This window comes from Vulpes lagopus, chromosome 7 (assembly GCF_018345385.1).
Source record: "Vulpes lagopus strain Blue_001 chromosome 7, ASM1834538v1, whole genome shotgun sequence".
Classification (NCBI taxonomy): domain Eukaryota; kingdom Metazoa; phylum Chordata; class Mammalia; order Carnivora; family Canidae; genus Vulpes; species Vulpes lagopus.
This window is the reverse complement of record NC_054830.1, coordinates 97,115,125-97,141,120: the sequence shown is the minus strand read 5'-3', so window position 1 is coordinate 97,141,120 and position 25,996 is coordinate 97,115,125. Positions and strand designations below refer to the sequence as shown.

At 41.2% G+C, this 25,996-nt stretch overlaps 1 protein-coding gene across 3 annotated transcripts in view; it reads right to left on the bottom strand.

Moving 5' to 3' along the window:
- Positions 1-25,996, bottom strand: part of TTC39B (tetratricopeptide repeat domain 39B) — a 146,903-nt gene that overhangs the window by 79,921 nt on the left and 40,986 nt on the right. For all 3 annotated transcript variants that reach the window (XM_041761387.1, XM_041761385.1, XM_041761386.1), the window contains exon 2: positions 17,476-17,510. In XM_041761387.1, the coding sequence (XP_041617321.1) occupies positions 17,476-17,477 (2 nt within the window). In that variant the 5' untranslated portion in view covers positions 17,478-17,510. The remainder of the gene's footprint in view (positions 1-17,475; positions 17,511-25,996) is intronic.

Below are 25,996 nucleotides of genomic sequence, written 5' to 3'. Positions count from 1 at the left end.
TGAGCTCTAGTTATAACATCCTGCTTACAGGTAATAAAAAATACTCCTTGCTAGCCTGAATACTTTCACTCTGTACAATAATAATTAAATAAATAACAGAAATTACTTTACACAATAAAAAAATCATACACAAATTCTCAAATACATCTTCAGGGATTTTTTTAAGATTTATTTATTTACATTAGAGAGAGGGAGCATGCAAGAGCACACAAGTGGGAGGGACAGAGGGAGAAAGAGAATCTCAAGTAAACTCCACGCTGAGTGTGGGGCTCAATCTCACAACCCTGAGGTCATGAACCTGAGATCACAACCTGAGCCAAAACCAAGAGTCTGAGGCTTAATCAATTGCACCAGCCAGGTGCCCCAAATGCTCTTTAATTTTAAGCTCTTTAATTTTAAGCAATATCAGAGTCCTTTAGATTTGTTAGTGGCTAAGTCTTCAGACTATTTATTAAATGTGTAGGATACATGATACTAAACTACACATTGTACACAAATGTACCCAATGCAAATATTACTCCCACTTTGAGGAGTTCTACTCATGATGTTCTTCAAACACAATGACACTAAAGGGAGACAGTGGGAAGAAGTAGCCAGAGGGAGAACCATATAGAGTGACTAATTTTCAAAACATAAGCAATGGAGATGTTTGAAGTATTTCAAAAAGCAAAGTTCTCAAGTATCTGCTGTTGGGGGGTTTTATTAGTCATTTTAGGTTGCTATTTTTATTGAGATGGATGAAAGTATCCAAACAGGCATGAAAGTATCCAAACAAGGCAGATAAAGATGGTAGAAAGTTGACAAAAAGCAGGCTAGCTCACTATATCCTCAAGGATTCTGATAACTCATTTACATACTTCTCAGATGAAAAGAGTGTCAGCCCCTATTTGAGAAACATGGCAAAGAGAGACCAACAATCCTGGATAGTGTTTACTACGCCCAAACAATTGGACATTACCGAATTATGTATTTGCGTTGAGTAACCAAACAGCTGTAATTAATCATCATTTAAAAAATACACACCCCAAAAGCTCCCTTTATTCACTCTTCCTTCTGAATAGTCACAACAATTATCATTGTTCCCTGTACTTGATAAGTTCTCCATAAATGATGCCTGGATTTTTTTAATGCACTGAAAATCCTTGCAGTCTTCTTTGAGTACTCATCTACATTTTCCGACTAGTACATTAATTCAACAAATTCATGAATCCGGGGCAGCCCAGGTGGCTCAGCGGTTTAGCGCCACCTTCAGCCCAGGGCGTGATCCTGGAGACCCAGGATCAAATCCCACATCAGGCTCCCTGCATGGAGCCTGCTTCTCACTCTGCCTGTGTCTCTGCCTCTCTCTCTCTCTCTCTCTCTCTCTCTCTGTACCTCTCATTAATAAATAAATAAAATCTTTAAAAAAAAATTCATGAATCCGACAAATACAAATGGAGCATTTTTACCATATGCCAACCGCGGTGCTTGGGTGCAGGGCACACCATGATAAGCAGCACAGACCAGTCCCACCCTCATGGAATTTAGAGAACAAAGGAACAGATGGCCAAAAGCAAGCAACACTAAGTACAAAATGACAAATGAAATGAGAAAAACAAACAGGATGGCAAGCTAGGGAAGTGGGAGAGGAGTAACCTATTTAGGGGGGCATCATTAAGAAAGGCAGGAAGACATTCAAGCTGGTAGGTAAGGATGATCAGTTAGAAGCCCTGGGAGGAGTGGGAAGAAGTCACTCTAGTCTCAGACACCAGCTCAAATCTAGGGCAGCAAAGGGCTAATTCAGTCAAAATCCTGAAGTAGGCTTGTGGCTGGAGAGCAGTGAATGAGGGTGGGGGTTGCCCTAGACTAGGTTTTATACCTGCATGTGGGGGCCTGGCCACCTGAAGTCTTGTGGACCGTGGTAGACTGGGGACTTTATCTGCAGATACACATAAACTCATGGACAGATGCTAGGTAAGGAAGTGACATCACACAATTTAATTTCTAAAAGGATGACTCTGTCCTAATTCAAATAAACACACGGTTAAAAAATAAATTATGAGACAACCGGGGAAATGTGAACACTGATAGTATCTTTGATGACTATTGTTAAATTTTTTTAGGTGTGGTAACAGTCTCATGATGCTTTTAAAAAGAGACCTAACTTTTACATTTGTGTACTAAATGATACCATAGAAGACATATAGATTAGATAATAGTTCTGTATCAATGCTAATTTCCTGATTTAATCACTTAAAGGTAATTCTGTAAGAGAACATCTTTGTCTTTAGGAAGTACATACTGAGATATTTAAAGGTAGAAATAAAAAAAAAAACAAAAAAAACAAAAAAAAAATAAATAAAGGTAGAAATAAATTGTAACATCTAGAATAGGATTCCAAATAACCTGGGGGTGGATTGTAAATGAAATAAAATTGGCCTTGGGTTCACAATTGTTGAAGGTGAGTTCAGTTTACTCTCCACTTTTTGTACATGTTTGAAAGTTTTCATATTCAGTTCTCTTAAAAATAAGATAACATTGGCTGCTGTGTAGAGACTGAGTGAGGTGCCAGTGGGAAGGTGAAGGACGGAGAACAAAGGAAACAAGAAAACACACTAGGGGCGCCTGAGTGGCTCAGTGGTTGAGTGTCTGCCTTTGGGCTCAAGTACTGACCTGACCCCAGGGTCCTGGGATCGAGTCCCGCATCGAGCTCCCTGCAGGGAGCCTGCTTCTCCCTCAGCCTGTGTCTCTGCCTCTCTCTGTGTGTCTCTCATGAATAAATAAATTAAAAATCTGTTTAAAAAAGAAAAGAAGTCACTAGACGGCTCTCAAAGAAATTCAGGCACACCTGAGACTGCTTTGAGCTAATGAAACAGAAAGGAGAGGAAAAAGTGAGCAGATGGGAAATAAATTCTGGAGGTAGACTTCATCACACGTGGTATCATGGAAGGTAGAGGAAAGAGAAAGAATCAAAGATGTCTCCCAGTTATCTGGCTTGAGTAAGTGAGTGCAGATGCGGAAACCCGGGAGAGGACAAGGTTCCAGACAAAGAAGGCAGATGAATATCATGAGTTCAAGTCTGTAATATGTACATGAAGGTGTCTGTGAAACATCCAAGTGAGTGATCACATAAGCAATGACTGGGCCAGTTTCTCAGTACAATTGTGGACATAGCCCCAGACAGAGCAGCACAGAGCAGCTGGCATGCCCAGAAGGGCACTGGTGGAGGAGGTGAGGAACTCAGCATTGGGCAGGGTCCTCTGGCTTTCAGACACAACCTGGACATTGCTAGCTGGGGTTGAGTGACAGAGAGGCTCCTGAGTCCACAGAAAGGGCAACCACAATGGTAAAGGCCATACCCAGAGGAGTTCACCAGTCATTCGTTTTGCCACCAGTAACACCAGTCTTCTTCATCCATAGGACTCCTTGGTAACACGAGACAGTTGGACCACAGGGATGCTTAAGGAGCTTTACTTTAAGCCTGAATCCTGTCAGTCCTCCTCAGAGTGAGCAAAAGAGAGCATTTATAGAATATATGTACCTTGACTAAAAATGTACATACAAGGATGCCTGGATAGCTCAGTCATTGAGCATCTGCCTTCTGCTCAGGTCATAATCCCGGGGTCCTGGGATTGAGTCCCCCACATCAGGATCCTTGAAGGGAGCCTGCTTCTCCCTCTGCCTAAGTCTCTGACTCTCTCTCCTTGTCTTTCATGAATAAATAAATAAAATCTTTTTAAAAAATCAAAATGTAGGGACATCTGGGTGGCTCAGTAGTTGGGCTTTTGCCTTTGGCTCAGGGTGTGGTCCTGGAGTCCCAGGAACGAGTCCCACATCAGGCTCCCTGCATGGAGCCTGCTTCTCCCTCTGCCTGTGTCTTGCTTCTGTGTGTTTTTCATGAATAAATAAATATTTTTTAAAAATTAAAATGTAGATATAGAGATATACATATACATATACATATAGTGTCTCCCAATCACCTTATATAAAGAACTTCCCATTTTGGAAGCTCCCAATACAATAACAAATCATTACAGGACATCTAATAGTACAAAAGGAAATGCAAAGAAGAACAATTCAAGTAATGATAATATAGGTAGAAGGCACTAGGGATACTGCTCAGTCTGGGCTTTTTCAGGGAACTTTATTTCCATTTACTGTATTCATTAACTCTGACCCAGGACTTTTCATCATATAATATCCCTGAAACCAGGATACATCTTCAAATTGACAGCAACTGGGGTGCCTGGGTGGCTCAGTAGGTTAATGTCTGCCTTTCGTTCAGGTCATGATCCTGGAGTCTGGGGATCAAGCCCACATCGCAGGGGGAGCAGGGTGAGGGAAGGTCCCTGCTTAGCAGGGAGTCTGCTTCTCCCTCTCCCTCTGCCCTTCCCCCTGCTCCTTCCCTCTTCTCTCTCTCTCCCTTTCTCAAATAAATAAATAAATAATATCTTTTAAAAAACTGACAGCAACTTTGGCCTAGTTCAAAATTCTTTTTTTTTAAACACTTTTTTAAAAATTTTTATTTATTTATTTATGATAGTCACAGAGAGAGAGAGAGAGAGAGGCAGAGACACAGGCAGAGGGAGAAGCAGGCTCCATGCACCGGGAGCCCGATGTGGGATTCGATCCCCGGTCTCCAGGATTGCGCCCCGGGCCAAATGCAGGCACCAAACCGCTGCGCCACCCAGGGATCCCCGGCCTAGTTCAAAATTCTTAAGGAGAGGATCTACATTTGCTTCTGCCAACTACCTAAGGGCACCACCAATCTGACCCACTTAAAATTAAATTACCTGCTTGGAGTTATTTGGGCCACTCTGATAACTAATATTCAGACTGCAAACCAGTTTGTTATTCAAATTCTTAAGAGTGTTAAAAAGGTAAACATAGGACCCATCAATTGCGTTCCTAGGTATGTATGCCAGAAAATTGCAAACATATGTCCACAAAAGACTTGTACTCAGTTATTACTTAATGGAAACTGGAAACTGGAAACAATCTGAATGTCCATCAACTGGTGAATGGATAAAGAAAATGTGGTATGCATACATTTGAATAGTATTCAGCCATAAAAAAGAATGAAGTACTCATACATGGTACAAAATGGATGAATTGCAGAAGCCAAACACACAAGAACACATATTGTGTGATTCTATTTATATGAAATGTCTATAGAAACAAATCTAGAGACAGAAATTAGTGATTGCCTAGAGGTAGGGACAGGAATGGGGAGTGACAGTAAAGGGGCACAAGTTGTCTATTTCAGGTTATATAAAATGCCTTAGAATTATAGTGATGGCTGTATAATTCTGTAAATATACTGCACTTAATTGAATTGTACACTTGAAATGGGAATTGTTTGGGATATAAGTCAGCATTGTAATAGGGCTGTTTAAAAAGAAATGATCAGGGCAGAGAATCTCATGAGAGGTTTTTTTCCCCCTCCCTACCTAGTACCAAGACTGAAATACACAAGTTTCCTTCCCATGTCCTGCATGACAGTTTTATTTTTCATTCCCTTATGCAAGGTCTCCTATGAAATTCTTGTGTTTTTTTCCTCAGTGGTCTATAAGATAATGATGTAAATGCCATCACAGGGGCACCTGGGTGGCTCAGTTGGTTAAGCGTCCAACTCTTGATTTCAGCTCAGGTCATGATCTCAATGTGTTGTTGGATCCTATTAGCTAGTATCTTGTTGAGAATTTTTGCATCCATGTTCATCAGGGATATTGGTCTGTAATTCTCCTTTTTGGTGGGGTCTTTGTCTGGTTTCGGAATTAAGGTGATGCTGGCCTCATAGAACGAATTTGGAAGTACTCCATCTCTTTCTATCTTTCCAAACAGCTTTAGTAGAATAGGTATGATTTCTTCTTTAAACATTTGATAGAATTCCCCTGGGAAGCCATCTGGCCCTGGACTCTTGTGTCTTGGGAGGTTTTTGATGACTGCTTCAATTTCCTCCCTGGTTATTGGCCTGTTCAGGTTTTCTATTTCTTCCTGCTTCAGTTTTGGTAGTTTGTGGCTTTCCAGGAATGCGTCCATTTCTTCTAGATTGCATAATTTATTGGCGTACAGCTGTTCATAATATGTTTTTAAAATCGTTTGTATTTCCTTGGTGTTGGTAGTGATCTCTCCTTTCTCATTCATGATTTTATTAATTTGAGTCTTCTCTCTCTTCTTTTTAATAAGGTTGGCTAATGGTTTATCTATCTTATTAATTCTTTCAAAGAACCAACTCCTGGTTCTGTTGATCTGTTCCACAGTTCTTTTGGTCTCGATATCATTTAGTTCTGCTCGAATTTTAATTAACTGTCTTCTTCTGCTGGGGGTGGGGTCTATTTGTTGCTTTTTCTCTAGTTCCTTTATGTGTAAGGTGAGCTTTTGAATTTGAGTTCTTTCCAGTTTTTGAATGGATGCTTGTATTGCGATGTATTTCCCCCTCAGGACTGCTTTTGCTGCATCCCAAAGATTTTGAACGGTTGTATCTTCATTCTCATTAGTTTCCATGAATCTTTTTAATTCTTCCTTAATTTCCTGGTTGACCTTTTCATCTTTTAGCAGGATGGTCCTTAACCTCCACGTGTTTGTGGTCCTTCCAAACTTCTTGTTGTGATTGAGTTCTAATTTCAAGGCATTATGGTCGGAGAATATACAGGGGACTATCCCAATCTTTTGGTATCGGTTCAGACCCGATTTGTGACCCAGTATGTGGTCTATTCTGGAGAAAGTTCCATGTGCACTTGAGAAGAATGTGTATTCCGTTGAGTTTGGATGTAAAGTTCTGTAGATACCTGTGAAATCCATCTGGTCCAGTGTATCATTTAAAGCTCTCGTTTCTTTGGAGATGTTGTGCTTAGAAGACCTATCGAGGGTAGAAAGAGCTACATTGAAGTCACCAAGTATAAGTGTATTTATTATTATCTAAGTATTTCTTCACTTTGGTTATTAATTGATTTAAATATTTGGGAGCTCCCACATTCGGGGCATATATATTGAGGATTCTTAAGTCCTCTTGTTGGATAGATCCTTTAAGTATGATATAGTGTCCCTCTTCATCTCTCACTACAGTCTTCGGGGTAAATTTTAGTTTATCTGATATGAGGATGGCTACCCCTGCTTTCTTTTGAGGACCATTTGAATGGTAAATGGTTCTCCAACCTTTTATTTTCAGGCTGTAGGTGTCCTTCTGTCTAAAGCGAGTCTCTTGTAGACAGCAAATAGATGGGTCCTGCTTTTTTATCCAGTCTGAAACCCTGTGCCTTTTGATGGGGTCATTAAGCCCATTCACGTTCAGAGTTACTATTGACAGATATGAGTTTAGTGTCATCATGATATCTATTCAATCCTTGTTTTTGTGGATTGTTCCACTGAACTTCTTCTTAAAGGGGAATTTTAAGAGTCCCCCTTAAAATTTCTTGCAGAGGTGGTTTGGAGGTCACATATTCTTTCAGTTCCTGTCTGTCTTGGAAGCTCTTTATCTCTCCTTCCATTCTGAATGAGAGCCTTGCTGGATAAAGTATTCTAGGTTGCATGTTGTTCTCATTTAGGACCCTGAATATATCCTGCCAGCCCTTTCCGGCCTGCCAAGTCTCTGTGGAGACTTCTGCTGTTACCCTAATACTCCTCCCCATAAAAGTCAGGGATTTCTTGTCGCTTGCTGCTTTAAGGATCTTCTCTTTATCTTTGGAATTTGCAAGCTTCACTATTAGATGTTGAGGTGTTGAACGGTTTTTATTGATTTTAGGGGGGGATCTCTCTATTTCCTGGATCTGAATGCCTGTTTCCCTTCCCAGATTAGGAAAGTTTTCAGCTAGGATTTGTTCAAATACATATTCTGGCCCTCCGTTCCTTTCGGCGCCCTTAGGAACCCCAATTAAACGTAGGTTTTTCTTCCTTAGGCTGTCGTTTATTTCCCTTAATCTATCCTCATGGTCTTTTAATTGTTTGTCTCTTTTTTCCTCAGTTTCCCTCTTTGCCATCAACTTATCTTCTATGTCACTCAGTCGTTCTTCCACCTCGTTCACCCTCGTCGTTAGGACTTCTAGTTTGGATTGCATCTCATTCAATTGATTTTTAATTTCTGCCTGATTGGATCTAAATTCTGCAGTCATGAAGTCTCTTGAGTCCTTTATGCTTTTTTCTAGAGCCACCAGTAGCTATATAATAGTGCTTCTGCATTGGCTTTCTGACATTGAATTGTAATCCCGATTTTGTAACTCTGTGGGAGAGAGGACTGTTTCTGATTCTTTCTTTTGAGGTGAGGTTTTCCTTCTAGTCATTTTGCTCAGTGCAGAATGGCCAAAACCAAGTTGTATTGGGAAAAGGAGAAAAAGAGACAGAAATAAGGAAAGAAAAGAGAAAAAGAAAAAAGAAAAAAGGAAGAAAAAAAGAAAAAAAGAGGAAAAAGAGAAAGAAAAAGAAAGGGAAAAAAAGGGTGGGGGAAGCAAACAGAAATCAAAAAGCAAAAAAAAAAAAAAAAAAAACATGGGGGAGTATCTTCTGATTCTGTGTACTTTAAGTCCCTTGACTTCCCTTGGAACTGGTCCCTCTAGCTGGTCTTCTGGGAGAGGGGCCTGTTGTGCTGATTCTCAGGTGTTAGCACTTGGGGGAGCTGCTCTGCCCCTGCCTGGTGCAGGGCTCAGTGGGGGTTGTTCACCCCCTGAGGCCCCAGGAGGAACAACCGCAGTGGCGGGGCCAGCTCTGGAGCCCTGGATTCAGCCCCCGCAGGAACTCCGGGGCTCTCCGTCTGCAGGGACTCGAGGCTCCTGGGCGGGGCCGCTGATCTGCTCAGCTCGGGGCAGGAGCGTCCTTGCTGTCCGGGGCCCTCCCGGCCTCTGCCTGTCCCGGGGGAGGCCGGATCCTGCGCTGTGTCCCTGCGCCCTGTGCTCCGGGGCCTGCGCTGTTGGATTCGCGCTCCCGCCCCGCAGCCGCCTCCACACTGAGCCTCTTCCTCTGCCGGAACCGCCGCCGCCCGAGCCCCTCCGAGCTGCTCCCGGTCCAGCCATGCGCGTTGCAGTCTTTTAGGGAGCTCGGCCTCGAGGTATGGGGCACTCTCCTGGGTGCACAGGTGCCTGTTAGTGTCCCAGGGAGCCCGAGGGCATCCCCGCCCTCCTGGGTCCTGCTGTAACTCCCTGCGAGGCCTTTCTGCCCGGAAAGGTTGGTCCAGCTCCTGCTCCTCCGGGACGGGGCTCTCCTGCCCTGGGGACACTCGCCCCGGCCTCAGCCCGGCTCCTCGCGGGGCCCCTCCCCCTTGGAGGCCTTTTGTGTCTTTATTTCTTTTTCCCCGTCTTCCTACCTTGATAGAAGCGCGAACTCTTCTCACTGTAGCATTCCAGCTGGTCTCTCTTTAAATCTCAGGCCGAATTCGTAGATTTTCAGGATGATTGGATGGTTTTCTAGGTAATTTGTTGAGGACAGGTGACTTGGGGACCCTGCTCCTCCGCCATCTCGCCCCTCCCCCTCAGGTCATGATCTCAGAGTGTTGTGATAGAGCCCTGAATAGGTCTCTGTACCGAGCACGGAGCCTGCTTAAGGTTCTCTCTCTCCCTCTCCCTTTCTCCCCTCCCCCAGCTCATGATCTCTCTCTCTCTCAAAAAAAAAAAAATTGTTTAACTTAAAAAACATAAATGCCATGTTAGATCTAATAAAATAATTGTCAACCTGGTTGAGAAAAGGCAGGTGGGGTGGGGGAGGAGTTCCTCTCTAGATTTGGGCAATAATTGTATCACCTAGGAGGGGAGAGTTGGGACAAACAAAATCAGAGAAAAATGAAAGTAAATCCAAATCTGCCTGGAGTTACTATTTATGATTTAACCTCTATGAAGAGAAACATTAACTAGATGTTTTCCAACTAGCATTCACTGACTTTCACCCTAAATAACCTTAAAAGAGGGCAAACTAGTTGATTATAATTAGTCTACTAATAAGAAAAACAAAATGGCCTTAAAAACTTTATCTCATTGTAATCTACAATTTATAGTTCAAAAGAAGGTGTAAAGAAGGAAAAAGCCCATAAGAAATGCTAGGCTACAAAATATTTTTATTTCCATCATAAGCTTCTTATCACTTGGTTTAAAATGTCTACCCATTTCAATTTCTAGAAGCAAAGATAAATTCACAGTAGTTTTTGCACATAAACACATTCATCCCCCACTGCATTCATACTGCCTCAGGACTCGACTCAACACATACACATTTCTAGGTAAGGATAAATTCAAAAACTTAATAAGATGCAATGGAATATAAGAGATCATTGCTGACAACATACTAAACCTGCATCTGTTCTAACAGTCTTTGAATAAAAAAGAAAATCCTAATTAACTAGTACCCAACCAGGGCCCTCTAGTTAATTAGATTTTTGTTCCATTGCCCCCTATGGTTTTTACGAGAAAGAGATTAATCAAAAACACTACCAAGCCACTGGGGTGCCTAGGTGGCTCAGCCAGTTGAGGGTCCAGCTCTTGGTTTTGGCCCAGGTCATGATTGCATGGGTCCTGGGATTGAGCCCCAAGTCAGGCTCCACACTCAGTGAGGAGTCTGCATGAAGATTCTCTCTCTCTGCCTCTCTCATACTCGCTCTCCCTCTCTCCCAAATAAATAAATAAAATCTTAAAAAGAAAGAAAGAAAGAAAGAAAGAAAGAAAGAAAGAAAGAAAGAAAGAAAGAACGAAACAAAACTACTAAGTCACAATGATTCCAAGTGGTTAATCCAAGCTCTCCACTCAACAGAGGCCAGGGATCCTCTGTGACCTATCTTCACTGGCGTCCACAGATGTCTCAGGTCATTCCCATATACCTCAAAACCCAAAACCAGTGCCAGGCTCCTATCTCCTAGCTCTTGTTTGGAACCCCTGAAACATTTCATTTATTCTTTGTGTGTCATATCACAGTGAATTTATAAACAGACTTTTTAAAAGATTATTTATTTATTTATTCATGAGAGACACCGAGAGAGAGGTAGAGACACAGGCAGAGGGAGTAGCAGGCTCCATGCAGGGAACCCGATGTGACTTGATCCCAGGAACCCAGAATCACACCCTGAGCCAAAAGAATATACTTAACCGCTGAGCCACCCAGGCATCCCTTACAGACTCTTTTTATACACACCACTATACTGTCAGAGATGGTAGTTGTGCAAAGAAGGATACCGGTCATCACAGAACCAAGAAGTCCATGCCAGCAAGGAACTTGTTAAATCAGGAAGTAAGTCTCTAAGGCACTACTAGTCCTCTGTCAAATTTCTATAGATCATAGCAGGGGTCTAATTTACCGTCCCTCCCTAAGGTCATCTCCTCATACTGAGCAGGAAAGTTCTCAAACAATTTTAATTCTTTTTAAAGATTTTATTTATTTATTTTTTCATTCATTCATTCATTCATGAGAGACACAGAGAGAGGGGCAGAGACATAGGCAGAGGGAGAAGTGGGCCCCCTGAGGGGAGCCTGATGCGGGACTTGATCCCAGGACCCCAGGATCACACCCTGAGCCAAAGATAGATGCTCAACCACTGAGCCACCCAGGTGCCCCAAAGATTTTAATTTTGAAAAAGGACCTGTTCAATGTGCCACTAACAATTAAAGAAAAAGTATCTTGGGCAGCCCCGGTGGAACAGCGGTTTAGCGCCGCCTGCAGCCTAGGGTGTGATCCTGGAAATCCAGGATCGAGTCCCACATCGGGCTCCTTGCATGGAGCCTGCTTCTCCCTCTGCCTGTGTCTCTGTCTCTCTCTCTCTCTCTCTCTCTCTGTGTGTGTGTCTCCCATGAATAAATAAATAAAATCTTTAAAAAAAGAAAAAAGAAAAAGTATCTTTTTTCCCCTTCAGTTCTAAATGGTAGAGATGTCCATATGATCTAGCAGTTTGCAAACCTAGCAACTTCCCAAAAATAGTCAGTTAAAATAACACAGTTGTTACCACAAAGATTCAGAAGTAGGAAATATGTCTGCAGTGGTAAATCCATTAAGCAGAAAAGGAGAATGGGAAATAGTTTTTTGTGGAAACAATTCAGGGCCTCCCTCATCTGTTAGCTTTTCATCTTTTCATTAGAAATTCAGGCAGAAATATTCACAGCAATTAATTAATCATCAGGTTGGCATGGGGACCATCTCTTGCAGCAGAGAAGTTGAAACATCCCTACCAGCACTAGAAACATTAAACCAAAATGCGTGGTTCAATCAGCATAAGGAAAAAGAGCTCTACTGAGCTTAGCACTAACCGGTCATGAAAGGAATGTCACGGCATCACAGATTTAAGAGGAAACAAGAGAAAAATACTGACAAGCTGAAATAAGGATAAACTAAAAGTTCACACAGAAAAATAATTCAATAATTGTTTACAACTAAATGTATTTGTAATCACAGGGAAAACAATTTGTTAAAAGAAAAAGATTGAATATTGGATTACCTCTGCAATATTTTTAATTTCAAAAAGGGTCAGTAAACATAGGAGACTAAAGTATAGAAACACCACACTCTGTGTTGAAGAAATAAAAGGAACCATCCAAATGAGGTTTCCCTGTGAATGAAGTGTATCCTATTAACTTTCAAAATATCATCTTAAAACATTTCTGGTTATTCTAAAATTTCCTTAACATATGTGACACAAGTTTCTACTTTCTTAAATAAAATATATTAGATATCATTTAACCTTTTTCCAAAGTCTCAGAGACAGAATTATGAACATGATTTTCTCATGGGAGACTGAAGAGCAATCAAGGTTTGGGGGATGGGGGGAATAGGAAGGTAACCAATATTTACAGAGCACCTACTATGTGCTTTAGTCCCATTACCACATTTAAATTAAATTTCATTCTAACTTCCCAATAAATTTATGCAAGGATGAAGAAGCTGCGACTTGGAGAAATTAGTCCCAGGCCTCCTAGCCAGTAAATGGTGCAATGGAACTGAAGCTCAAGTTAGCCTGTCAAATCCATAGGCTGGTCTCTCCAGAAAGGAGCATCTAGATTGTGTACACCATGTGGCTGTGCTTTGGAATGCCATGACTGTATGTCACAATTACCTTCTTCTTTCACTGCCATTTTTGGACCTGACCTCTAAAGCTACCCCCTCACCATACCTTCCAGAACTCCAGCAAAATTAGGCCAAAAAGCAAAGTTTATTAGAATCCGGTCAAAACTAATCGTAGACACACTCTGGATGGAAGCCACTCCTGCAGGTAAAGGGCAAAAGTTTTAGAGCATGAACTCTGATATCTACTTTGGCCACCTATTCTGGCTTTGAACTCTATTTCAAAGAGGTGAGGTTCTCTCTTAGGTGATATATCACTATAACTTATCTGGTGATATAGTTACTATAATGTGTTGCGACATATAAGAACATATACCAGAGACACTTTGGCAACACTGAAAAGGAAACAAAAAACTGTTTAAGAGATAGTCTTGAGGGACACAAGAAATAATGCAAACCAGAAATCTAAAAGAGCAAGATAAATTTTAGAATGGGTTAAACCTTTGGGTTTGCTAACCTGAGCAGGACAGGGAAATAAAAATTAAAAGAAGAAAATGCTGGCAGATATATACAGCTGAAGAGAGGCTGAAAGAGGCAATTAATGGAAAATAAAATGTTAGATATTTAGCAAGTGAGGTAGTGTTAAAAAAATTATTGTTTTAAGAATGAGAAAAATTATAACATACTTGACAGTAGAATAAAAAAGGCCAAGACATACAAGGCTTCCATCATTCCACATTTTAAAAGTATACAAAATGTGTCTGATAGGAGGGAATCTAAAGTATCACCATCACAGGAGTCACTGTTGGATACTGTTCTTCTAAGAACCAGTCATACTAACATTGAAACACCTAAAACAGTTGACCAAAGAGTAATTTTTATGCAAACAGACATACAGATGAAAGGAACAAACAGAAAGCCCAAAAACAGAGCACCATTAACTTTAATGAATTTATTACTTGATAAAGGGGGCATTATAAATTTTCCTTACTTCACAGACAGCAAATGGTGGTGTAATAGCAGACTAGCAATTTCAGGGTTGGTAGGAGATAGGGATCTAAATTAAATCCAGTTGAGTTAAGTTCAGGGGTTTTATGTTTGGTTGGTTTTTGTTTTGAGTTCAACTGTGCCCTTACTGATTTTCTGACAAATGGATCTGTTCATTTCTGAGAAGTGCGTTGAAGCCATCAAGTATGATAACAGAGTCATCTATTAGTTTTTGCCTTGTACTCTGATGCACTCATTAGACACATACACATTAAGAACTGCTATGTCGTCCTGGAGAATTGATCCTTCTATCGTTATTTAATGATAACTTTCCTTCTTTATCGCTGATAACTTTCCTCACTTTGAAGTTTGTTCTCCCTGAAATTAATATAGCTACTCCTGCTTTCTTTTGATTAGAGTTAGCATGGTATATTTTTCTCCATCCATTTACTTTTAATCTATATGTCTTTATATTTAAAGTGAGTTTCTTATGGACAACATATGGTTAGGTCTTTTTTTTTTTTTTAAGAAATTTTTTTTTTTTTTTTTTTATGATAGTCACAGAGAGAGAAAGAGAGGCAGAGACACAGGCAGAGGGAGAAGCAGGCTCCATGCACCAGGAGACCGATGTGGGATTCGATCCCGGGTCTCCAGGATCGCGCCCTGGGCCAAAGGCAGGCGCCAAACCGCTGCGCCACCCAGGGATCCCTCATTTTTTTTTTTGATCCATGCTGACAATCTCTGTCTTTTAATTGGTACATATAGACTGCTGATACTCAGTGATTATTAATATATAGTTGGATTAATATATACCATATTTATTACTGTTTTCTATTTGTTGCCTTTGTTCTTTGTTCCTATTTTTCTCTTCTACTCTCCTTCTGCCTTCTGATTTTAATTGAGTATTTTATATGATTTCATTTTCTCTATTTTACATTATCAGTTATATTTTTCCCCCCTTTTTTAGGGGTTGCCCTAGCATTTGCAATATCCATTTACAACTAATTCAAGTCCATTTCCAAATACTCTCTGCACTATCTTTGCAATAATCCTATAAATCTAAAACTTTTCCAAAATGAAGAGCTTATTTTTTTGTCTTAGTCACAATTAAGTTCTTTTTCTCTTTAAATTACAAAAACAAACATTGAACAATATAAACATTAAAACTTCTAGACAACACAAAAAAAGTATAACTAACATGAAGAAAAACAATGATTAGGGAAAATAGCTGAAGCAAACAAAAGATTACACTGTATAACTGTTTTAAAGTTTGCAAGTATGTAAGAGAAACAGTGAGTAGAAGTTAAGCATGTAAAAGAAGACTAGAATTTATATAAAAGGACAATGTGGTAAACAATGGTACTAAAGAAAAAATTTTTAAACTTAAGCAATTAATTATTATTTGAGTAGCAAAACCCGTCAAATAGTACCTAGTGGCAGGGGCACCTGGGTGGCTCAGTGGTAGGGGCACCTGGGTGGCTCGGCTCAGGTCATGATCCTGGGGCCTCAGAGTCCGGGGATTGAGTCCCAAATCGGGCTCCTCATGGGAAGCCTGCTTCTCCCTCTGCCTATGTCTCTGCCTCTCTCTGTGTGTCTCTCATGAATAAGTAAATTAAAAAAAAAAAATAGTACCTAATGATACTATGCTTTATTTCACTTACATGCCACTTACTTACATGGGATTAGTAACCACATAAACTGATAAAACTCTTTTGAAAGTGCTATGGACTGAATTGTGTACCTGAGAATTCATGTGTGGTAGCCCTAACCTCCTCTGTGATGGTGCTTGGAAATGAGGCCCCTGGGAGATAATTAGGTTTAGATTAAGTCCTGAGAGTGGGACTCCCATGACTGGATCTGGGCCTCTGTAAGAAGAGGCCCCGTCTGTCTGTTGGTCTATCTGTCTGTCATGTGAAGACCTAAGAGAAGGCAGCCATCTATAAACCAGGAACAGTGCTCTCACCAGAACCTGTCCATGCTGGCACCCTGATTTCAGACATCTAGCTTTTGGCTCTATGAGAAAATAAATTTCTATTGTTTAAGCTATTCAGTCTGTGGAACTTTGTTATGACCCAAGCTAATTCAGAAAGTGCAGAGGCTGCTTCAGATTCTCTCTCCCTCTCTCTCTCTGTCCCTCCCACTAATTCTCTCTCTCTCTCTCTCTCTCTCTCTCTCAAATAAATAATCTTTTTTTAAAAGAGAAATATATCATTTCTCTTTTAAAAAGAGCAATAAAAATCTCCATCCTTTTTAATCCAGTAATCCTACACCTGTGAAATTAATCTTTGGAGTTAATTAAAAAATATGACAAATCTATATACATGAAAATACTCATTACTTAGTTTCAAGGTAACTGGTTAACAGTAAACTGGTTAACAACCTAAATGTTTAATAAAGGAGAAATGGATAATTGTGGTGTTCCACTTGATCTAATAGGATAGCATGTAAAATCAGTACAAAAACTATGTAGAGGCAGGAAACCACAAATGTTGGAAAGGATGTGGAGAAAGGGGAACACTCTTGTAGTGTTGGTGGGAATGTGAACTGGTACAGCCACTCTGGAAAACTGTGTGGAGGTTCCTCAAAGAGTTAAAAATAGATCTGCCCTACGACCCAGCAATTGAACTGCTGGGGATTTACCCCAAAGATACAGATGCAGTGAAACGCTGGACACCTGCACCCCGATGTTTATAGCAGCAATGTCCACAATAGCCAAACTGTGGAAGGAGCCTCAGTGTCCACTGAAAGATGAATGGATAAAGAAGATGTGGTCTATGTATACAATGGAATATTACTCAGCCATTAGAAACAACAAATACCCACCATTTGCCTCGATGTGGATGGAACTGGAGGGTATTATGCTGAGTGAAATAAGTCAATCGGAGAAGGACAAACATTATATGGTTTCATTCATTTGGGGAATATAAAAAATAGTGAAAGGGAATAAAGGGGAAAGGAGAAAATGTGAGTGGGAAATATCAGAAAGGGAGACAGAACATGAGAGACTCCTAACTCTGGGAAACGAACAAGGAGTGGTAGAAAGAGAGGTGGGTGGGGGTGGGGGTGATTGGGTGACGGGCACTGAGGGGGGCACTTGATGGGATGAGCACTGGGTGTTATGCTATATGTTGGCAAATTGAACACCAATAAAAAATAAATTTAAAAAAACTATGTAGACTTACAGGAAATGCTTGTTAATAAAATTAAACAAAAGCAAAATTCTGCAATATGAGATTACTCATGTAAAAACACATAAACAAGATGTAATAGGGTTAGGTATAAACAAAATTAAATTTGTTGGAAAACATTTCTTCTTTTATTTTAGTTTAATTAAGGTTGTAAGAAATAATACTCAAAAATATATTTGCTAGTAACTTTAGATACATCCTTTGCTTAAGCATCATCACGGCCTAATTCTTGAATTATAGAAAAGTGATTTCTTTCTGGCAGTATTCACAACTCTCAAAAAGTAAGAATGAAATATTTACACATTTCATATAAAAGAATCATTTTTCTTTACTATATACTTTTTATGTTACTACTTACATAGAGATGGTTTCCAATGCATCTTCAAAGATGTCCTAGAGGGAAACAAAAAAATACAATGAGTTTCTCAAGAATTAAGAACTCCAGATGTAGAGAAAATGAGTGTGTATACATATGTGCGGGGGTAAGGGTTATGGGACAGTCTGGGTGTAGTAGATTCACTAAACTCTTACTAATGGACTGCCTTCCTGAGAAATCAAGCAAATGAATTTTAGTGGTTTATTTTTTTTAATAATTAAGACTGATAAATCTAGCAATCACACTGGGCTAATTTGAAAAGTGTGATTCTTTAATGGAATTATCTTTCACTCCTCAGTCTCATTCATCCATATACAGAATAAAACAACTGGATTTGCCCAATTTAGTCTTCTCTTGCTCCCTGGCCAAGCATTCTTTGGGACTTCATTTCACATCCAGCTCCACTAACTTCCTAGCTAGTCTTCCTGCCACCAACTTTCCCCCAGTTAAATAGTCCCATATAAGTCATGCCTTTCCTTCATCCCACTGGTCTGCCCGTTTAAAAGAAATAACAGGAAAAAAACCCAAGTGTGTGCACACACACGCACTCATATGTGTGCACTCTACACAGGCACCTCACACTGATGCATACTAACACACACTCATAAACTCACAGTCATACACACACATTCACAAATACACATCCATGCCCAAACTTACATACACACAAAGCTCCCCCATAACTGCAAAACTCAAATCCATGCTCCTCATTCATATATTTCAGACTCATCATAACTTAGTCCAATTTTCAAAGCATCTTTCTCTCTACATGTGCCACCACCACCATACCCAAGCACAAGGACCTCACTGGTTTCCCCCACTCCTACACTTGACACCCTCCATCTGAGTCTTCACACAACAGCTGTATTCTTTTCTTTCCCTTCTTTCCATAAGTCTGTGCCATTCCACTGCCCTAGACCTTTTTACAATTTTTTCATTGCACTTACAATAAACCCGAGTTCCTTCCCATGATCTACAGAGCACTAACCAGCTCTACCACCCTCTGACCACCTCTCCATCCACCTGTACCCTAGCTCACTCCATTGGATGTGCATGTCTGTCTTTCTGTTCCTTGAACAAGCCAAACTCATCTCACACCTCTCTTCATCATTCCCTCCTTCCTAGAATGCTTTTTTGCTCAACTCTTCTAATGCATGGCTGACTTATTCTCATCCTTCCATTTCCAGCTCAGAAAGAGACTATCTCTAATAACCTCAATTAAAATTACTAAGAAGGGAGATCCCTGGGTGGCGCAGCCGTTCAGCACCTGCCTTTGGCCCAGGGCGCGATCCTGGAGACCCGGGATTGAATCCCATGTCGGGCTCCCGGTGCAAGAAGCTTGCTTCTCCCTCTGCCTATGTCTCTGCCTCTCTCTCTCTCTCTCTCTGTGTGTGACTATCATAAATAAATAAAAATTTAAAAAAATAATAAAATAAAATAAAAATTAAAAAAATAAAATTACTAAGAAGGGAGATCCCTGGGTGGCGCAGCGGTTCAGCACCTGCCTTTGGCCCAGGGCGCGATCCTGGAGTCCCAGGATCGAGTCCCACATCGGGCTCCCAGCACGGAGCCTGCTTCTCCCTCTGCCTGTGTCTCTGCCTCTCTCTGTGAGTGTCTCTCATGAATAAATAAATAAAATCTTTAAATAAAAAAATAAAATAAAATAAAATTACTAAGAATAGAAATCTATAGTTTCTCATCATCTGATTTATTTCATTTATAAAATTTATAATCTATAATCATCTTGTTTACTTACTTGGTTACAGTCTGTCTCCATCAGGGCAGGTTCTTATTTATCATACCTACAGAAAAATCACTAAGGCTTGGCACAATAGTTGCTCAATAAATATGTGTTGCCTAATGAATGAGCAAATTGAGCTGAGGCTGTCAAGACACTGATTATATCACATCATTTATAGCTATAATACAGAAATGAGGAAAGAGGGCTACAGAACTTTTCTTTCATATGACCATTGATACTGAACAATGTTTAGACTACATCAAGCTCTATATTTAGGCAGGAAAGGGGGGAAATGCATAAATTGTAAGAAGAAACAACACTATAAGAAGTGCTAGAAGTTCAGACTTTGGGATCTCTAACCCATTAACCTACTACATTGGGAGGCAGGTAGAGTCAAGGGCAATTCAATTATTTTTTTAAGATTTTATTTATTTATTCATGAGAGACACAGAGAGAGAGAGAGAAGCAGAGACACAGGCAGAGGGAGAAGCAGGCTCCATGCAGGGACTCTGATGTGGGACTCAATCCCGGGACTCCAGGATCACACCCTGGGCTGAAGGCAGGCACTAAACTGCTGAGCCACCCAGGGATCCCCAAGGGCAATTAAATCTTAATTGCAGGGCAGCCCCGGTGGCTCAGCAGTTTAGCGCTGCCTTCAGCCCAGGGTGTGATCCTGAAGGCCCGAGATCAAGTCCCACATTGGGCTCCCTGCATGGAGCCTGCTTCTCCCTCTGCCTATGTCTCTGCCTCTCTGTGTGTGTCTCTCATGAATAAATAAATAAAATATTTAAAAATAATAATAATAAAATAAAATAAATCTTAATTGCACTCTCCTGCAGCAAAAGTAGAAGTTCATAAACCAACTAGTAGAAGAGAAATGAGCTAGTCCTAAAGCAAAAGTACCTAGGCCAAAAGTAAAAAGATGCTTCTCTGGCCTCTATTAAAAATGACCAATTAGAGGTACCGGGATGGCTTCGTCAGTTAAGCATCTGACTCTTGGTTTCTGCTCAGGTCATGATCTCATGGTTATAAGATCAAGCCCCGTGTCGGGCTCCGTGATCAGCTTAAGACTCTCTCTCCCTCTCCCTCTGCCTCTGCCTCTGCCTCTGCCCCACCTCCATGCATGCTCACACATCCTCTCCCTCTCTCAAATAAATCGATCTTAAAAAAAAAAAATTACAAATTGACTTTTTTTCCAAATCAAAACTCTGCTGAGGCTGTTGGTATCACAGATTTTGTCATTTTTTTTGTTGCTGTTATTTTTAAAGATTTTATTTATTTACTCATGAGAGACACAGAGAGAGAGGCAGAGACATGGGCAGAGGGAGAAGCAGGCTCCCTGCAGGAAGCCTGATGTGGGACTCGATACCGGGACTCTGGGATCATGCCCTGGGCCAAAGGCAGATGCTCAACTGCTGAGCCACCCAGGCATCCCAGATTTTGTCATTTTGAATCACAGCACAATGTCTCACATGCCAGCATGCAGGTTATCTTGAAAGAGGCTGTGGATAAGGGAGTAAAATCTGCTCTCCAGGAACCCCAATCTGGCTGTGATCATCCACTTCCTATACAAGACATCAACTCACAGTCCCTCTGGCGCCACCATTAACCCTACCTGGGCTGACCTTTACCAAGTAAGGGGAATGTAAAGATCATACCCTAGGAAGGCTACTGGGCATCTGGGTCTTGATCCCAGAACCCCAGGGATCTGAGCCAAAGGCAGATGCTCAACTGCTGAGCCACCAAGGCGTCCCAAGGCTTTTATTCTTAAGCAAGAACTACTTCCTCAGAAAATAAAAAACTAAAGTATATCAAATAATCAAATAAGAAATCATCTTCACTTAAGTAACATCCTCCATTTTGTCATATGCAGAGAATTCTCTAAATAAGCATGCCGTACAACATGGTGACCACAGTTGACAATATTGCCTTGTATATCTGGAAGTTGCTGAGAGAGTAGATCTGAAAAGCTCTCACCACACACAGAGAAAAGTGTAACTATGTGAAGTGATGGATGTGTTAGCTAACCTTATTATGGGACTCATATTACAATATGTACATATATCAAATCATTACATTGTACACATCAAACTGACACAATGCTAAATATTCATTACATCTCAAGATAGAGGCTAGGGAAATTTTTAATTAAAAAAAGAATATGAAAAGTCTTTTTTTTTTCCATTTAGGTGAAAATGAAAGTTGAAAAGAATACCACCATTAGGAACGGAGAAAATGCACCAGAGTTCTAGGATATTATTCTAATAAACTAGAGATGAGAAAGAGAGGGATGGAAGGAGGGAGAGATAGAGAGAGAACTTCATCTCTGAAGGCCAGACAAAAGGTGAAATTTTTTTCATTTGAAAAGAGGAAAGGCAGGGTACCTGGTGGCTCAGTCAGTTGAGTGTCTGTCTCTTGGTTTCAGGTGCAATTGTGATCTCAGGGTCATGGGATCGAGCCTGGCCCCAGGCTCTGCATCCATTGAGGAGTCTGCTTGAAATTCTCCCCCCCCCCCCGTCGGCCTCTGCCTCCTCCCCCATTCACATGCTCTCTCACTCTCTTTCTAAAATGAATAAATGAATAAAATCTTAGGGGGAAAAAAGGGAAAGGTAAAGAGAAGAACTAAGATTGATTGAGTACCTCTCATGTACCAGGCATTTTACAAAAGTTATCTCACTTGTTCCTCCCAATTCACAGCAAGTAAATCCAGGTAAATCATACATAATTACCTGACCCACATTACACAGCTGGTAAGTGAAGGCACTGGAATTCAATCTCAGATCTTTAACTCCCAGGTATTTTTTTTTAATGTCAAAATTATCCACAACTTGGAACTCAGGCAGTTGGGTGGCATATCTTCTCAAGGTCATATAGCAGCATTGTTGAACAACTTCTCCCAGGGATTATCTCATTCTCTAGGAGAATATCCTTGTGTTTGACTTTACTATTTACTTTCTGATTAGAGTGCAGACACTGTGAGGTTATATGTTAACTTCTAGATTTCTGAATGGCAGGAAAACCTTAATCTGGTTTTATCACTCTGTAGGACATTACCCAGTTTTACATATAACCTAGCAATCTTAATCTAACATTGTTTTTTAAGCCTGTAAATACCCGGTTCCTCAAATACTCTTTGAATCAGTTTACCATCTCACTGGTTTCCACCACTGATGGTCAAATAAAACTTTGACATGTTCATTTTCTATCTTTATGGGAATTATATTTGTAATTTGTGGAAATTACACTTTGACATTAACAGTGATGACACACTCTCACCCTAGGTCTCTGCAAATACAGCTTCCCAATCTGTGAGAAAACTGTTATAGATTCCACCCAGGGGTAAGAAACACCTGCAGTCAGAGCCATCTGCTCAGACCTCCCACAGCACATACACAAGGGCCAATGGCTTCCTTTTCCTTCTGTTTGTCTAGGTTCCCACACCCAGCTCAAGATCTATCCTCTTCCCGCCGCTGCCTCAGGAGCTCCATTCCTCTGTGGATTTCCATCAAGACCCCTAGGTCTGGCACTAGATCCACAGCAGACTGCTAGTCAACAGCCTCCCACCCAGCACTAAGTATTCCCACATATAATTTCCATGGAGCATAACCAGCTTTCTCTACCTGTGGTCTCTTTGCCTTCCACTCACTAATTTCTCAGTGCTTCTCCAGTGCTGGTTTTTATTTCCCCAGTGATCACCACAAACTGTTTCCCTTAAACTTCCTAGGCCTGGGTCCACAGAGGCTCAACATGTGGACTTCAGTTGAAACACATACAGTCAGAGAAGCATCCAGAGTCCTTCCAGCTTAATGACAGTAAGAGAGGGGATGTCTGGGTGGCTCAGCAGCTGGGTGTCTGTCTTTGGCTCAGGGTGTGATCCTGGGTCTGGGGATCGAGTCTCATATCGGGCTCCCTGTGAGGAGCCTGCTACTCTCTGCCTATGTCTCTGCCTCTCTCTCATGAATAAATAAATAAATATATTTTTAAAAAATGACAGTAAGAGAGAAAATATCATGCTGCTGACAAATATGACGTGCTCCTAGGAAAGTCCCTGTGTTTAGTTTCTTCCTGGAAGCCTGCTCCATTTGCCTCCACCACTCCCACGCTGATTTGAGCCACACTTGGCTCCTAATCATGCTTTGCCTCAAAATGGCACCTGAGGGCAGCCAGGGTAGCTCAGTGGTTTAGCGCCACCTTTGGCCCAGGGCGTGATCCTGGAGACCCAGGATTGAGTCCCTTGTCGGGCTCCCCTGCATGGGGCCTGCTTCTCTCTCTGCCTCTCTCTCTCTATTCCTCTCTGTGTTTCTCATGGATAAATAAATAAAATCTTAAAAAAAATTTTTTTTTAAATGGCACCTTTTTCCAGATCCTATCTTGACTGCTTGGCTGGAGTCAAGGGCCATCATACTCCTTTTGAATCCACTTTATAACCCAGCATAGTACTTGCACTTCATAGACTCAGCAAATAGTCGTTAGCTGACTGGCTGGTTGAGTACCCTTGTCTTGAGAGGAAAGGTCCTTACCTTGAGCGGTTTCATTTTGCAATTTAGCAAATGGGCTAACCCTGTATGTGAAAGATTCCCCAGAGGACATTCTGGATGCAAGGCTGGCACTCCAGGGCCTGCTCCTGCTGGGTGGGGAGCCTGAAACCCCGCCCCCTGCCCCCAGATGGATGGAAAACCCTGGTCATGGGAACAGAGAAGTGAGGAAGGGGGATAGGGGTATTGCATCAACTACTAAGGCTTTGTAAGCAATTTTCATCTTAATTTGTTAAATTCATCATATTCTGTGTGGCACAAATGCATGCAAGTGCACTTAAGTGATGGCAAGTTCTTAGCAAATGTCTGTTAAAGAATCTTTTTTTTTTTTAATTTTCATTTATTTATGATAGTCACACACAGATAGAGAGAGAGAGAGAGGCAGAGACACAGGCAGAGGGAGAAGAAGGCTCCATGCACCGGGAGCCCGACGCGGGACTCGATCCCGGGTCTCCAGGATCACGCCCTGGGCCAAAGGCAGGCGCCAAACCACTGTGCCACCCAGGGATCCCTCTGTTAAAGAATCTTAAACAATGAAGATACCAATGATGAAAATGTTTACATTCTGTTTATCTCTAGTGGAGCACAACAAAGAATAAAGATGAAAAATATGCTATTACTAGTAGTAATTTTAATACTCTGAATGGAGCACCTGGGTGACTCAATCAATTAAGTATCTGACTCTTGATCAGGTCATGATCTCAGGGTCATGAGATCAAGCCCCACCTGGGCTCTACTGAGCATGAAGCCTGCTTGGGATCTTCTCTTTTCCTCTCCCTCTGTCCCTCCCCCCATCACAGGTGCACGCACACACTCTGTCTTAAATAAGTAAGTAAATAAATAATCTGTATTAAGATTCTTCCAAAGAGACCCAATGGATTTACAACTTTTTTAAGCCTCTCCATCTGAATTTTACTTCATTTTGCGGTAGGAAAAGGAGTAGTGGCAAATGTCACTCCAAGAAAAAGCAGGAAGAAACATGATGAAAATTAAAGCTAGATACCACAAATCCAAAAGGCTGATTTGGTTCACTTCTCTTGGACTCTTCTTTTCTCCCTTTACCTCCTCTTCCTCTTCTTCTTCCACTTCCTCCTCTGCCTCCATTTTTCCCCCTCTCTCATATGGATGATTTCCGGGGTCTGCTAGCTGATGCTACCTTGTTCTCATTGAATTGTTGTTCTTTAGGAAGAGATGACAAGGTGTGATGGGGCTCCTCAGTGAGAGACCTCTACCCCCACCCATAGCTCCAGACCCTCTTTGCTGGAGCTTTCACCCAACATTCCATTCTACTTACAAATGAAGCTGTGTGTTTGGTACCATGGACTCAAAGAACCCTAGAGCTGCCAAGAACTCTGACAAGTCACAGATTCTATCCTGGCTCTGGGGCACATCTGGACCATTCCCAGGGACATGAGACGTGAAGAGGATGCTGAAACCTCCCCCAAGACTAGGACAGGGATTAATAGCCATAGATATTGGGGTCCTATGGACTGCAAACATTCCTCTGCATGACATTCACCCCTGCTGAATCAAGATGCTCAAAACAGTTGTCAAACCACTATATTGCACATCTAATACAACATACAACACTGTATGTTAACTATATTGGAATTAATATAAAATTTAATTTTTAAAAAAAAGATGTTCAGGGCAGTCCAAGTGGCTCAGCGGTTTAGTGCCACCTTCAGCCCAGGGCGTGATCCTAGAGACCCAGGATCGAGTCCCGCGTTGGGCTCCCTGCATGGAGCCTGCTTCAGCCTCTCTCTCTCTCTCTCTCTCTCTCTCTCTCTCTCTCTCTGTGTCTCTAATGAATAAATAAAAATCTTAAAAAAAAAAAAAAAAGATGTTCAAAATGGGAAACCAGAATGACATCTGTTATAGTTTATCATTATCATAGTGACATACTAGGAGAGTTTTTCAGATATTAGATGAAAATCTTTTCACACACAAAAAGAAAGAGCACGTTGCTAGTTAGAGTAATCATATGAAAAATACATGAATTTAAGTGACATCATTCCCCACTATAATGTCAACAAAGTATTGATTTTTCTAAATCAAGGTTAACTCATTTAAAATACATCTTAAGGTCACCCGGGTGGCTCAGTGGTTGAGCGTCTGCCTTTGGCTCAAGTCATGATCCTGGGTCCTGGGATCAAGTCCCACATCAGGCTCTCTGCAGGGAGTCTGCTTCTCCCTCTGCCTATGTCTCTGCCTCTCTCTGTGTGTC